General features: G+C 36.0%; 1 protein-coding gene across 2 annotated transcripts; it reads right to left on the minus strand.

Annotated features, from left to right (window-relative positions):
* Nucleotides 1-895: 895 nt before the first annotated feature.
* On the minus strand, nt 896-10527 carry LOC137063742 (polycomb complex protein BMI-1-A). 2 transcript variants are annotated; one of them, XM_067435015.1, is made up of 14 exons: nt 10334-10527; nt 9515-9626; nt 9358-9421; nt 9247-9275; nt 8646-8700; nt 3593-3722; nt 3400-3496; nt 3108-3163; nt 2805-2855; nt 2574-2679; nt 2372-2414; nt 2146-2244; nt 1879-1959; nt 896-1689 (listed from the first exon to the last, which is right to left on the minus strand). In XM_067435015.1, the coding sequence occupies exons 1-14, from the start codon at nt 10467-10469 to the stop codon at nt 1372-1374; spliced, it is 1377 nt and encodes a 458-aa protein (XP_067291116.1). In that variant the 5' UTR covers nt 10470-10527; the 3' UTR covers nt 896-1371. The 2 variants fall into 2 exon arrangements, with proteins under 2 accessions (XP_067291116.1, XP_067291115.1); XM_067435014.1 differs by lacking the exons at nt 8646-8700; nt 9247-9275; nt 9358-9421; nt 9515-9626; nt 10334-10527 and adding an exon at nt 6287-6868 and having other exon boundaries at nt 897-1689; nt 3593-3725.
* Nucleotides 10528-15792: the final 5265 nt, after the last annotated feature.

Raw genomic sequence — 15792 nt, forward strand, 5'->3', positions numbered from 1 at the left:
AACATTCATGGAACCTTACCATTCCACAAAAGGTTATTTATCATGGAATAAGATTCTTTAGATAAGAAAAAAAAAAGTTATTTTAAGAACTGATCCCTGAAAGGTTTTTTGAGAAGCCTAAACAAAAATGGTTAATGACATTGCTGCTGCTGCAAAAAACAAAAACAAAACAAAAAACTCTTTGGAACCTTTATTTGTAAATGTAATGGATAGCCCATAACCCCTTATGCAAAAAACAATACAATATATTTCTTGACGCTTATTGTCAATGTCAACTTAAAATGTTTTGCACCACTTATTGATGCATGGGGACTTTTGGTAGGTTATTTCTTTATCTGATTCGAATTAGCATTAAAACCCGAGTCGATGTGAAAGTGTAAAATGTTTATTTAGATGTTTTATACTGTGCAACAGTCACAATACAATAGCTGTCAATAGCCTACAATCGACCAATAAGACAATGAACACTGAAGACATCAAAATCTTGTCGAGAATGAGAAGTTGGGGGTATAACAGTGGCTGTTTGTCTTTGACAAATTCGTGTACGTAATATAGCTTGAAAAGCAGTCTGAAAGAGATGTGTGCATGCTATACAGGACTTGAGCATGACCTCGAGACCAACCTGACGGCCCCGAACCGGCACAGTGAGCATATCGTACAATAACAGTAACAGCAAACAAACTTGAATTCCCAAGAACTTCTAATAATACAAATTATTAGGCCGACTAGAACTTAAGTTGCATTTCTTACTCAGTTCTAATAGTCTTTTGTCATTTAAATTTGAAATATATATATAGCCTATTATATATATATATATAGCCTATTATATATATATATATATATATATATATATATATATATATATATATATATATATATATATATATATATATATATGCCTTTCTTTGATATATCATTAAAGGCAAGAATATACCAGGAATGTTTAGCAACTAACGTTACCCCAGAAAAGGCAAACTAAAATCAAAAGTAAATGATTTTTTAATCATGCTTTTAAAGAACTGTATGATACACATGTAAAATACAAGCAACAGATAACGCAATTTGTTTAGGGAAAAAGTAGACCGAAAGTAAAAATATATAAAAAGGTATAATTCAGTCATTTCTGCATTCTGAAAATGCCGCAACCGCCGCTCTGCTCTCCTCTTTGCAATCAAATGGGCCTCTAACGTTCTCACACAAACTTAGAAAATCCAGCAATGTGTCGAATGAAGCGCGTCATTTCCACTACGTTAAAGTTACATGTATACTATACTGATGATAATAACAAAAAGAAAGAGCTCTACATGACACTACGTTGGCATGGAAATAGCTGGATTATGTCTGGCGTTGGCTTTATCATGTAGTCCCTCATCATCCCGACGATGTGGAAGATCCGTTCAGCGCTGTCTTTCGCACTTTGTTGCCAAAGCTGAACTGTCGACTAGGGCTGGTCATCGTCGTGCCGTTAATAGGGTTGGAAACATGGGTGAAGTGAGGTTGTGAAGGCTGAACCAGTGTGCTTGGACTCGGTAGTGGTGAGGAGGTGGATGGAACTCCAGCGGGACTGCTGGCCTTATCGCTGGCTGAATCGCTTTCAGAGCGGTTTGTGTTCACGCCATCTTGTGGGTGGGTAATCTTTATTTTTTTACAGCTGGGCCGCACGCGGTATTTCAGAGGGAGTGGTCCATTCTACGTGCGAAAATAACAGAATGCACTTTATCATTTAACGCAAGATGCTGAGCAACCAAAATACTCAATGCACAACCAATTATCATCTTAAGACAAATAAATTACCTGCTTGAATAATACACTTTGAGATAAGATAGTTTGTAAAGTCACAGTTAGTATAAGATTTAACACTAAAAAATGAGAACTTACTCTTCTCCATGTGTAGATGTAGGCAATGTCCATTAATGTGTAATAATCCTTCAAAGGCTCATCCTCATACATAACTTCAATCTATTAGAACAATGAAAAATAATATTAAAAACAAGCACAAAAATCACACTGCATATGCCAACAATACGCCAAATCAGCAAATTAAAAGTTGCAATACAACTAAACTGAATTGGATTAGGGTTAAAAAAAGCCCAGAACAGAACATGTTTTATACAAATTAAACTACAATAACAAAGATCACATTACCTGGAAAGTAGGAGGTATGTCCATTTTGCTTCTTAGAAATTTCCTCAAATGCATCACAGTCATGGCAGCAGGGCATTGTAAGTATCTTTTATTATTAACCTGTGTTTTTTTTAAAGGAGATATTTTATTCAGATACACTTTGCTATCGGTGCAATCAACATTATCATAAAACTTTTAGCAGCAGAAAAACTTTTTAATGAGATTCAATATCCCAGATCTCAATTACCTCTTCATTTTGCCTCTCATCTGTGCAGCCTTGCTGTTGGACCCTGAGCAATAAATCATATAATTTAAAAAGAAGAATGTTTCATACATTTAATCAAATATGTTTATCATTAAGTTTACACTATAGCAGAATGGCTACTTTAAAAAAAAGTGTTACACATTTAAGACTTTTATAACAGAATAATACACTGAAAAATACATACCTTTGATCAAAAAACTCAATTGACAGACTGATAATCTCATCATCTGTGATGATTCGCTTGTCTTCGTCAGCAACTTCCCCTCGATCCTCATTTGATCCATTTGCAGCTTTGAAATAAATTAAAGAATAATGGCTTAAAATTAAACAAATGTCCACAATTAGACTGCACAGCTGTACAACACTGTTCAAAAAGTTACCAGAACAGTTCAACAAACTTGTATTCAATACTCACCATCAACAGATGGGTGTTCAGCATAAAAATCTCTTCTACGCTTCATTTCATCTGCACAGAAGACATCATTTCGGTTACACTTTATAAAAGTTATTAGTGTCCTTGTTACAATGTAATTATATATTTAAGTACTGAGTAAATTAATTAACAACATTCTTACTAGTTGGTTAAGTTGAATGTAATTATGCATAATTGACTGTGATTACTAAGTATATGTAACATATAAGGACATGGACATTTCAGATCAAAGCATATGTGACTATTACAAACAATAAATGCAATCTTATACTGTGACTGACTTACTTTTGAATAGACCGGGAACCAACTTGTACACAATGTCCTGTAGAGTTTTGTCAGACCTGGGGGGAGGGATAGATGTTGGTCAGGTAGGCCTATTTTTGATTGCAATTTAGACCTGTTGCGACCAACTCAAATGTTATTTCTTAATTATTTAAAAGGCATCAATAATAATAAAAAAAGCTAATTAAATACATAATTTCCAATCATTTCAAATAAAAAGAAACAAGATAGCAGATATGCTTGCAAATCAGTATTAATTGGAAAGATGGAACAGACAGAGATTTTAAAAGGTTACCGAATATTGAGAAGTGGCTTCGTTTTGTGCACCTGCACATCACATATGGGACAGTATTTACTGGTCTCCAGGTACCGGACAATGCACATTTTACAAACTGAGGATCAGAGAAATATCACAGGATAAGATCTAAATATGTTGCATGATATTAAAATATAACCAGAGGAAATAGAGCAGCACATCTCATACTTACATGAGTGCAAGCACTCTATGATTGTTGTTGCATCTATGAAATATCCACCACATAAGACACACATCAAATGGGGATTGAGCTCTGTAATCTTGATCCTTGTTGTACGATGCATCGTCATGGGATGGAAAAGACCCTGCATGGACATTAAAATAAGATGAACAAAGATTTGCAACTAAGCATGTGCCAAAATTATGATGACTCAATCAGCTGAGGTTAACATTTTTGTGAATTTTTGAAATTTTAGATCATCTTATAAGCAAGGGTCTTCGGTGCTGTGAAACCGCACAAATGCATTGTAAAGCGATCATTATATCGCTGCAATGTCAAATTAGCCAAACACAATTCACCACAACTCGTAATAATGCATCCTGGTGAGAGTTTACGTAAATTAACTTTACTTGACGAACACTTCTCACGGTTTCTATAGCAACTAAAGCTGCGTTACATGGCAACGTACCAAGCAGCATAAATGGAACATTCCGCCTAGCCATGAATGCAATGAAAGCGCAAATTTTGATGTAGTAAAACAAATCGCCGATTAAAATATAAAATAGTGTAGCTAGTAGGCTACATGATAACGGCCTACCAAAGTCACAGTTTATCTTAAGACCTCGTATAAAGAGCTGAATTAGAAGACTGAACAGCTTTATTGCCGCTGATGCTGATCTTTGTTTTGCTTTGACAGTCTCTCCCTCCTGGACTACTACTGCAATCGCCCATTGCTCATGAATGCACCTTGCATTAAACTAATAGGTTACCCGTTTGACATCACGACTATCTTCATATTTTGCTATGTATAGGCTATGGTTATTTTCCGTTTAAGTCCTGTTTTTGAAACGCCTTATTACGTCGGGGCATTCACTGAGAGCCGAAGAAAAGTGCTACAAAGTGGCGAGAGAGCTCACAACAATGCGAAACGAACAGAGTAGCCTAAGAACTAAAACACAAGTTCTAACGTTGAGTTCTCAAACTCGTGCTGAATGCAAGGTAGCAAGGTAGGCTACCTACTAGGCTACTGCTATCGTGCATATTTATAAGGTGCGTTTTGAAGGTTATTGGGCAATGTTAGCCTACTTGAAAAATAATCGTGCAAAGGATGATGCCATGGCTATGACAGTAAGAAAGTAAGCTATTGGACTACACAAAACTGCAAGAGCAAGAGGGCACTTAAGAACAAGCAACAGAGAGATATCAAATAGGCTACATCGGCTAAATAAAGATTATAAAGTAAGACAGCTTTCAAACCAAGTTCGGTCTACAGAGGAAAAACTGTTGACCTGTGCCCTTTCTTATAAAATAAATAAACCGTTCGTGGTTTTTAGTGAAATAACCACCAGTCAAACAGAAACGATACACAAGAACCCTATTTGTTCTTACAGTGCAACGTTACGGTTGAAACAAAAACCACAAACTTTCTGAACTCTGACTAGACAAGCATTCTGTTGATGGTGGTGATAGAATAAATAACTGTCAAAAGAAGGAAATTAACCCTATACATTAACTGTGCCTTGTGAGAAAGAGCAGAGTTTAAAAATACCTGCCAGGCCTATTTCGATGTAACACGGCCTGTCATCAGAATCAAAATTCAAACACGTCACTTATAGATTAGACATTCACAACTTTAGGGAGTCAGGCAAGGTAGTCTCTTAGCATATTTATTCACAAACTCTTAAGGGAAAAGCTGCGATTTCTAAATCAAGACGTAGCCTAGCCTACATGCGCAAGTCAAGAACCATAATAAAATAAATAGGCTAATGATAAAAAACACATTCTGAAATAACCCGCGACAATGTTCAATAATAATTAAAAAACATTCTTCACGTGACAAAGCACGGCAAGGCTTCCACACATAGGGTAAGTGATATTGAGCTTAAATATTTTTTTAAAAATCTGAATGATAGAGTAGGCTAGCTATAGAAGACAAATGTCCTTTGTCCAACCAACTGATATAAGATCCATACAAACCTTGATAGGCTAAACCAGACTATCAAGAGGAGGATTCTTCGGGTCAGTTGGATAAATAAAAATAAACCACTAAAACGTTTTTAATGCGTTAAATAAGTACCAGAGGTTATAAATTTGTTGTTTTATCATCCACACATCATCCGTGTAGTGAATGATTCCTGTCAACCCCTGAATGTTTTGTCCTGCACATCCGACAAGACGACAAGTTTAGGTTACCATGTAAATTTAAGTTAAGAAAACACACAAATAAGTACATTTCGGGAAAACAACGAGTTTGTCCGGTTGTAAACATAATACAGATCGCATATCTATAAAATTAGATAACTGCTCAATGTGACAACAATCAGAAAATCCTTTTGAAATCAGACTCACATGAGCAGACGACCAATCTCTACCCGCTTTCGCGTGCACATCAGGATTCATTAATAACTAAACCATTAAATTTAAGCCAGAAACACCAAGCAAACATGACGGGGCAATAACTGAATATCCTACAACAAAATATGAGTCGTTCGCGCAGACAGGAAACAATGTTCTTAGATAAATTAACTAAAATCTACAACCACGCGGAGAGACGGAGACAATGTTGCGTATAGGCTACGCGAGCCTGTCAGTTCCCGCATCCACTCTAACACACGTCTCCATTTTAAGCTCACAAAACACATATATATTTAGGGTACATAGTCTGAAATTTGACATTGGTAAGGGAAGATATCGAAGAACACGTACCTTACTGAGCTGGAGTGAATATTCGAGCCTGGAGGTGGCTAGACAATGAAAGTTAGAAGTCGATCAGTAGAAAATGAATACGAGCCAAGCGGCCATCTTGAAAAGGGCTGCAGACGCTGTCAATTGCAATAAGAGAACGCTGGAGCAGGGCGCATTTCAATAATAAAAAAAATAGAAAAGGTCCGATTGTCGATGTGTGTGCCGTGCTCGGTTGCAGACCTTGTAAGCGGTCTTGTATTTAGACCTCCCGCTAGTAAAACGGCCAGGCTGGTGTGTGTTTTCTCTAGGCTAGCTCCTTCAGTCTTCTCTTTGAAAAATGCTGCGCTGATGGTTCAGTGGAAACTGACACCGTCCCCAAAATGGCTTGTAGTTCGACCGCCCCATGCATCACGTGATCTAATTCCTTAAGGGTGGCCTGGGAATATGTGTCGGTGTAGGCTATTCAGCGCTGCTCGCGTTCAGCAAATAACAAAGAATATCGTTTCAAAGTCTGTTTGACCGTGGTCCAGCTCGTAAGGTTTAGACACAACAGGATAGGTTATTGTAGGTCAGCTTTGAACCGTTTGCTACTTTTGTCTGCAAAATGATCTCACTCCCGTCAACAGCTTTGAAGAATGTGATTCATAACGGAGGCTTGATTAACTTACCATAAAACCAGTCACATAGATAATCTATCAATAGACAGAGATGGATAGCTAAATAGCGCAAAGGTGTTGTTGAGAAAGCAATTCATATAGGCTATTAGCCTATTAAATTATACCAAAACTACCAAACCCGATAACCCACGTTTCTGAATTAGAATTCAGGCTAGTTAATGTGATGCAGAGGGCAGTAGCCTACAATGTAAAACTGCGCACGTTCCACTTTTGGTCGGGAGTCCTCTTGAAAACAAGTGTTATTTTGCTCTTAAATAGGCTAGGTAGGCTGACTCAATGAGAGTAGAATATCGCACAGTAACACCAACATCCCGCATATTAGGATTCATTTATAAAAACCTGTCCCCTCAACCTGAATAAATTATAGCCTAGTTTATAGAATATAATGCGCTTGTATCAGTGAAGGGATCGAGGTCAGACACTTGTCGCATAATTGCGACAAATGTCGATTTCTTCGTAAACATGCGTTTATCAACAAAGGCAGCCGACTTAGCGCTAAAACAATTACACAAAGGCAGGTTTGCTTATATCAAAGTATTTTTTTTATTGTGGATTTTATACAAGAAAAAGGTTAGCATATAGAATATAGGCCTAAATGCAAGAAGAATTCTACAAGAAAAAAACTGGAGCGCTGCGTCCTGAAAGAAAGACACTTTGGGTCGTTCAACCTCAGCACCCAAAATCCAGAGAAGGCAGGGATCAAGACTGGGTCGCCCTCTCGAGACTTTTGGCTGCGTCCTTCATTTTCCCAACCAAATCCTAAACAGTTCAAACAGTCCAGTTTATCCACCAGCAAATGCATGAACATGTTAATTGCAGCTTTATTTCCCATTTCAAATGTCAATATCTGAGCTAAGCATGCCATAAAATGACTGCAAGACTGTTCATGCGAAAATTCCAGTCATGCTGTTGTCAAAGCTCTCGTTCATTTAAAGATGATCAGTTGGCGTCGCAAACTCTTTGTAGGCTAACAATAAACAAAATCATCTGAAGAAAAAAAAGTGTTGTGCAAGTTATCACACTCTCAAATGAGAGAACCGCCTAGTTTTGAACGTGGGTAAATTATATGTGGACTGCTCTTTTATTGAGCATGCAACAAAGTCAATCGTGATCACACATTAAAACACATCGGGCTCGGCATCATTTTATTTATTTTCACACCGTGGCAACATTTTGCCTTCGGTCCGCTAAAACTTGTTGGTCAACAGGAAAGCTTTTAGGTTATTTGTTAAGTGTTATGTGACGATGATTGAGTGCATGAGAATTTTATGACTTGATCTTTCGACAATTCACCTTTGTGTCACCCCTACGATAAACACAGGCATCTGTGTAATGACTAAGATAATAAAATTGGCTTTTCCAGATGCAGAAACCCAATGCTGACATTATAGAAAATAATCAGTCCTGCAGATAGCATGGAATTAACGGGTTGTATCAATTAGCTGTCTATTAATTTACAGCCATGTATCGCATATGTTTATTTAGACCAGGATTTTTTGCTAAATGAAGAAGGCCTACAGAATGCAACACTGTAAAAACACATCCTGATGTTAATGAATGGAAAACATGTCTCAAATAATAGCCTAATAAAACTAAACCCAGGCCTTTAGAAGAAGTAAATTATAGGTTAACTTCTTTCTGATGATTAATTACATAATTTAGGACAAAGCAAACTAATTATGCAAATTTATTTAAAATAAATACCTGAAGTTGCTCCATGGTGCAACTAAAATTAATTTCCGAAGAATCGCCACCCCTCTGCAAAAGTAACCAGAGTTTATTCAAAGTGATGAAACATAGGCATATAGCTATTGTATCTGAAATTACATACCTCAGTGTTCAAAGAAATCAGGTATGACGGCTGATTGACTTTATGCAAATGACTATTCTGTTGAGAGAGACTATGGTTATAAGTCAAGTATGAGTTAAGTTAGTCAATGCTGACAACAAAAAAAAGTAGCCTACCTTTATACAATACTCAAGACGCCATCCAGCATCAGTTATATGTGGAGGACTTGTATCAATGCTGAGGTACAACAAATATATTTAAAATAAATATAATATGTTTATTATAATATATTATAATTTTATTTAACTATATAATAAAACAAATAAATACACACACATATAGCCTAAAACTTTTCACACTGATTTTACATGATTTATAAACCTGTCAATTGCAAGATACTTATGATTATGTGATGAACACAAAGTTCCCAAAAAATGTATAAATACGTGTGATAGGTAGGCTAGCAGATGCCTTTTACAATAAAATGTATACATAATAATATTCCTCACCTTGACAACAAATATTCCAAATTTGTTTTGTTTTTCTAAAAGAAAAGAAACATTTAATTGAATGCAATGCAGCTGTAGCCTATAGATGATATAAAGGGCATTGTGACAAAACATTACCTGGAATGAAGTATAATATATGTCCACTCTTTCGATCTGGAACCTGGCATCTTCAAGACACGAGCTAAAAGAGCACACGATATTTTAAAAATGGTAAAGGAAAAAAAGAATAAGTGCTGAAGTTTTATTTTATATTCAGAGGACCATTTCTTGTTACCTAATTGTTGATTTATCTGCATTTTGCTTTATTCCTTCCAGAATGAAGGTCGTTGCAGCTGTATGACAGTGTTTCAGGGTAGACTGATCGATGTGCTTCAATTCTGGGTGACCTGCGATAGATGACAAATTGCTCTCAAGAAAAGCTGTTGTTACGTGCGTGAGAGAGAGAGAGAGAGAGAGAGAGAGAGAGAGAGAGAGAGAGAGAGAGAGAGAGAGAGAGAGAGAGAGAGAGAGAGTGGAGAGATGTCCTTTGGTATAAGCTATTCTTGCATTGTTTAGACGTTTAGACGGAATCAGATAAGCTTACTATGCTTTTGATACAAATGTACAATTATTTTTAATGCCAATTAATCAGATTGAATATATGGGCAACAAAGTGAGCGGAATAAGAGACGAAAAATATGCTTAGTGGATAACTAGCGCAAATGAGTTGGCTTAACCTCACTTTTTTACTAGACGAAAGACAAGGTCAATACATGCATGCGTTTGACCATAATCAAGTCTACATACGTCCTTGTATACATTTATTCAGTTCTTAAATAAAAAAGTATGCAGCGTTGGTCACACCATAGCATAGCTAATACGGACGGCTAAGCAAAGGGTTCCTTGGTGTACACGGGATTTAGAACAATAGGCACACCGCAAGCAATGATGACGACCACAGTCTGTCCGCCCTTATAGCTTTAGGTCTAGGCGACATATGCCAATCCTTAGAAAATATAACATCAGAAACAGACAGCGCAGCGCTGCGCTACTTCCTTCTTGTGTGGAAAGAACCGGAAGTAGTGCAGCACAAAGAAAACCCCAACCATCTTACCTAGAACACTTTCGCATCGAGGCGAGACCAGACTCTCGAACACGATCTCTGTGAATATCGTAAAAGATTTCAGGTCGAACACATTAGGATCGGCCACAGTTTGAAGCCCTTTCATCACTGATTCCGACAACTCCATTTTGAGCTGCAGAGCTAGCCTTGGTCACATGAGCGCGTCAGCTGATCTCAGGACTTGAATTGTCGGAGAACGGCACACAACGCATAGGCATAGCTTACTTGCTTTACATGATTGCGTTATGTTATTGCCATATAACCAGAATGACGGCTGGCAGGCTATAAGTCGAGATCGTTTAAATTTCCACTATATGCCTGACTTAATTTATATCATCATCATTATCAACAACAACAACAACAAAAACTACCGCCAATAGCCTAAACCTGCCAATCTGGCAAATTAAAGGCATTTTAATTCTTAAAGATTAAAGGAGATTCTTAAATGCCTTGCAATGCTACTCAAAGCCGTAGCCTAGCGCAGCTTCTTGTCACTGCTTTGAGTCAACAAATTAAATAACGCATTTAGCATAGCCTACACACCTTGCAGTGTGTTAAGCGACGAGATTCTGTAGCTACTAGTCCACTCAACAACTAAAAATCTCAATTTTGATGAGCAACAGTAGCTAGTCCTGTTAATCATTTGCCGAAGTTACTTTTGACAGAACTATAGGCTAGCTAGCCTACTCTTGAAGAGCTTTTTATGGAAAATAAAATGTTAACACGTTGTTTTTGAGCTTTCTTTTAGATATTTACATAGGGTAATGGAAATATAGCCTACATTTAAATAAATATATTTCCAAAAGCGCAATAACAACTGAAAATGTAGGCTATTCTATTTTTGTCATCTAATGAGACGCGGGTTGATACGCCGCTTTGCTTGTCGTTGCCTATATATTTCTGTTCTGTTCCCTAATAGGCTAGGCTACTTAACCTAAATGTTTTTTTCTTCTTCACTTCATTATGTCTATTTTATAGGCCCCTGTTAAAATTTTCTTGACATCAACATAAGTTATTGGTTATTCCGTTCTTTCTCGGACATCCGGTAATTGGAATTTATTTTGTATAGCCTAATGGCAATTAGCCTACAATTGTTTTCTACTAGCGATGATCAGCAAATTAATTTATAAATTTGTCATAGGCTACTAAGAATACACCCTTTGATTTTTAGAAATAGAGACTAACATATTTTGATCATGTTTATAAATGCAAGACTTTTGAAGTAGCCTAATGGACCAATTTTATAATGCAAGACATGATAGAAAGACTAATTTTCAGTTCTGCATAAAGTGTGCACAAATCTGTGACAATTAACTACCGATATGCTATCCAGTCAATTTATTTTATTAGTATTGAGCCTATTTTGACATGCCAAGATATTTAAATAAAATTCATAGCTTAAATTAAACTTGCTCTTCTTTTCTTTAATTTTTTTCTTCTCTTTTATTTCTTCCTTTATTTCTTCTCTTTTTTTTGGTTCAATTTCAGTCGCAAATCATTATTGTGATCGTAATAAAAAATAATTTATTTATTTATTTAGGCTGTTTATTCTACAACAATTAATTTGAGACTAATTTTGCCTTATTAGAAAATTTCCTAAAGTTTTGTTAATAAAAAAGTTGTTTTATAGACTATTGTTATTTAACCTATTTTTTATTTTATTTTTTGCCAGCAAAAAATACTAAAGGAATAGTGAATTCCTCATATTTTTTCCCCCTGCGAAAGTAGCCTACTTTCGTTTTTATTTATTTCGTTTAGGCTACGTGAAATATCCCTAAATAAGTACACGCATCACAATATAGGCTATTCTATATAGCCTAATTATACTTTTTTAAAGTAAGATTTTTTATTTATAATATATGTTTTTTAAAAATTCCAAACTGATGCTATATCAATAGCCTAGTTAATAAATGTAGTAGGCTATTGTTTGTTCATACATTTTTATAAATGAAGCTTTTTAACATCTCGCCATGCAGGCAGGCCTGTAGTCAGTTCTGCTAATTGGCACACTTTTCTTTGCAATGTTTTAATAGAATCCTTAAGACTGTTTGGAAGGAAACATCCTCCTTGATTTTATGATACGCCAAAGAGATGCTCCGGCTATTTACCGCACCCCTAAGTCAAATGGCACAGGCTATAGAATATGCATGGTGACCAATATTAAGCATTTTGTTTCAGTTAAAGTAGCACACCAAATGTAGAAGAATAATAAAACAGTAGCCTATTAAGGTCATTGCTCTGGCTTATGACAAAACACGAGATTCTAGCACAATTTTAATGCTAAACTGCGGTACGAGCAAAACTGTCATTAAAATATTGCCTGTCTATCGACCTTGTCTTTTCGGATAGCTTACTGAATCACATCACGACAGCAGTTAAATGCTCCAAATTACAGAATGCACCAGGATCAAAATACATGCCTATCAACGTCATGATGACAGGCAATTCGGCCAGCTAAAGATGCTTTTTTAACCCTCAAACTGCACAGCGGCCATTTTGGGTAATGCCCGAGACAAGAGGTTGTTCAACAAAATGGATGTGACGTGGACTTATTAGCTAAGTGTTTCATTGAAAAACTTCCAGATGCTAAACAACCAGCTGTTAAAGGATACTCCTTAGCAGCAAATGTTCAGAAGAAGCTCATGCTAATAGGGAAAAACTGTTTAAATTAACCTTTTGCGCCACTGGACTTTTTATTAGGGGGAGGAGATATTTAATAGCCATTAGCCTGGCTGTTTTATTAAAATAACAAATGTATTGCCTCTTGATTAGCCGGGCTGTTTTTTATTTTATTTATTAAAATAACAATTGTATTGCCACGTAATTCCCTTCATAGCATAGGCTATAGCATAATTGCCAACAAAGGCTTTCAAATTCATATAAATATGATTTCGATGTAAACTGTGTATAAAATTAATCTATAGTGGGGGGAATTAAAAAAAAAAATCCTAAAAATCCGCTTACTTCGCCTGGTAGGCTAGGCCTACTTAAAATTAATTTGAAATGAAAAGGCATTATTGGTTAAGGTTGCATAGCTACAGACATGCGTCTTTTTATTGCTAATTTTTTATTGTATACATTTCGTAATCGAATAATTAAGTATTAAACCACAACCTGAATATGTCAACAAATATTTAGCTTACATTATTAATTCGTTAAATCGATAAATTAAATTAACACCTACCTTCTTTAAAATAAAGTTTCCACAAGGGGCTTCTCACAGCGATGCCATAGAAAACTCTTTAAAAAAAAAAAAAAAAAAAAAAAAAAAAAAGCTTTTAATATTCTAAAGAAACTTTTCCCACTAAAAAGAAACTTATGTGCAATTGAAAAGTTCCATGGATGTTAAATGTTCTTTACTGAACCACTAATGCCAATAAAGATTCTTTTTTTTGAAGAGTTGCTCTCCTGTTTGAAATGATCTCTTATTCTCATTTATGGAGATAAGCGAGATATTAGCCAAAAATAATAGTTTTTAAATATGTTAAATTAAAAACCCATTCTTCGATTCATAATTTTTATTAATTTGTTTGATTGAAAGTTTCACGTCTATAACAGACTTATAAATATTTGTACAACTATAAACATACTCATTTATAAAGTGAGGCACAGATGTCAGATGCCAGACACATAGAGGCGTTATTTGTTTAGATTGCAAGATCATTTAGTGGAAGCCTTCCACTAAACGTTTAAAGTGCAGCTGTAATTTAGTCAAAAATCAACATCTTATTGGAATACAGACACTTGTTAATGGTTCTAAAATAAACCTCCAAAAAGTTTACAACCTGTAACCTGCAGATTATTAGTTCGGATAGGCCTTCATTGGTATAAGGAACTAAATCATATAGGGACGGACACGTGACTAAACGGCTTTTTAAACGTTTCTTTTTTTTCAGTTTGAACTTTATCTGACGCTTAAATATTTTCTTATTAAGATTAAACCTCATAAATTATTAGTTAACATGGTGTGTTTCCATTCGTTTCTGGTTGAGCATGACAATGTAATATGGTTCTAATTAGAGATCAATGATCACAAGGGGAAAATAATATTTATATATATTTTTTTAAGTAGCTAGGCTAAGTTAATTGTTTAACAGGGAAATAATGAATAATAATAAAAACAGCAATAACGAAGAAATGAAAAGATATAGAAGGAAAAGAATAAGAAAAAAAGGGAACCAGGAAGCACAAATCATTTTAAGATTAAAAAGAAGATAGCGCATACTAGCCTATATTAGCCTAAAACGGAGGTTGGCTGTCATTGCTATAAAATGTGTCTTAGAAAATACATTCAATAAATGCCATCATAATTAATTCCCTGTACAAATAAAATTAAATAAAGAAGAAAACACTGCTTTTAAAAATATATATATATTTATTTTTACATCAGAACAGCTGTCAGGACATCACTCGTGAGGGCAAAAGAGTCAACCTCGCAACAGCATAAGATGACAGGACTGTCGATCATCGGTGTAAAGATAAAGAAAGTTGGCTGCATTGTGATGTGGGTGGGGAGGACTAATGGTTACGTCTCCTTTAAGAAACGCGAGAGGGAAGTTTCGTTTTGTTTTGTTCTTGAAGAAAAAATCATGTAAATGCATATGCCACCATGACCACACGAGCATCATAGTATATCGAATGGACAAAATGCAGATGATCGAGTGCGACTAAACACGTCTAGTTCTTCGTAGGCTACTTTGACAAGTTGCTATGAATAAAGGTAGCCTATAGCCAACCGAAATGTGCATGCGTGGAAAGTGGAAACGTTAATTGTCAGTTTTGATACAAAGCCTTACGTACACATTTTATCTCTTCGGGCAATTTTGTCGAGATTAGACAATTCGTTTAGGCTACACAAACGCAGATGGCTTATTTAAATATTTGATATTGTCTAAAAAATGTAATTAATTTCCACGATCCCCATCAAGATTCTGTGAAGACGACTGTGAATCTTCGAAGCAAACGAACACCTCATTTATGCTAAGTCTCAACCCACAATAATCCTATTTGCTTTGGCAATGCGTTTAACGTTGACTCGTGAAAGCTATTTGTCCACTCACCACTTGCAAAGACTGCACGAAGCCTATAGCCTAATAAAATGCACGTTTGCTCACTTCCCACTGATACTACTAATGACTTTGCCCCCTTGATTTTACAAGCCGCCGTGTTGCCTCATCCTGTGAACTGTAGGCAGTTTATTAGTGAGGTTTGGGAAATCTTAATGTTCTTCGTGCCAACCCCTTGCTCTATTTCATTCAGAGTGGGCACAGTGCCAAAAGCGAGTGCCCCGAGTCTCTCCCTCTCCCCCCCCCCCCCCCATCACGAGCTGCATGAGCGAGACTTGTTGCTTTAGTCTGTTTCTCCGTATATTAAAACGGTGATGTCATAAGGCGCCGAATATACACAACTCATAATTCGCTTTGCAAATAGATGATCTTATTATCTGTCAG

Source organism: Pseudorasbora parva, chromosome 24, assembly GCF_024679245.1.
Source record: "Pseudorasbora parva isolate DD20220531a chromosome 24, ASM2467924v1, whole genome shotgun sequence".
NCBI classification, from domain to species: Eukaryota; Metazoa; Chordata; class Actinopteri; order Cypriniformes; family Gobionidae; genus Pseudorasbora; species Pseudorasbora parva.

Bases quoted from the DNA above. Each gene is read 5' to 3' on its own strand.
- LOC137063742 (XM_067435015.1), bottom strand. From the start codon at position 10,469: ATGGAGTTGTCGGAATCAGTGATGAAAGGGCTTCAAACTGTGGCCGAT. The intron at 2,415-2,573 runs GTATGTATTTTT...TTTATTGCTCAG, and splicing joins ATTGAGTTTTTTGATCAAAG to GGTCCAACAGCAAGGCTGCA. The intron at 1,960-2,145 runs GTAATGTGATCT...TTGTTCTAATAG, and splicing joins ACATACCTCCTACTTTCCAG to ATTGAAGTTATGTATGAGGA.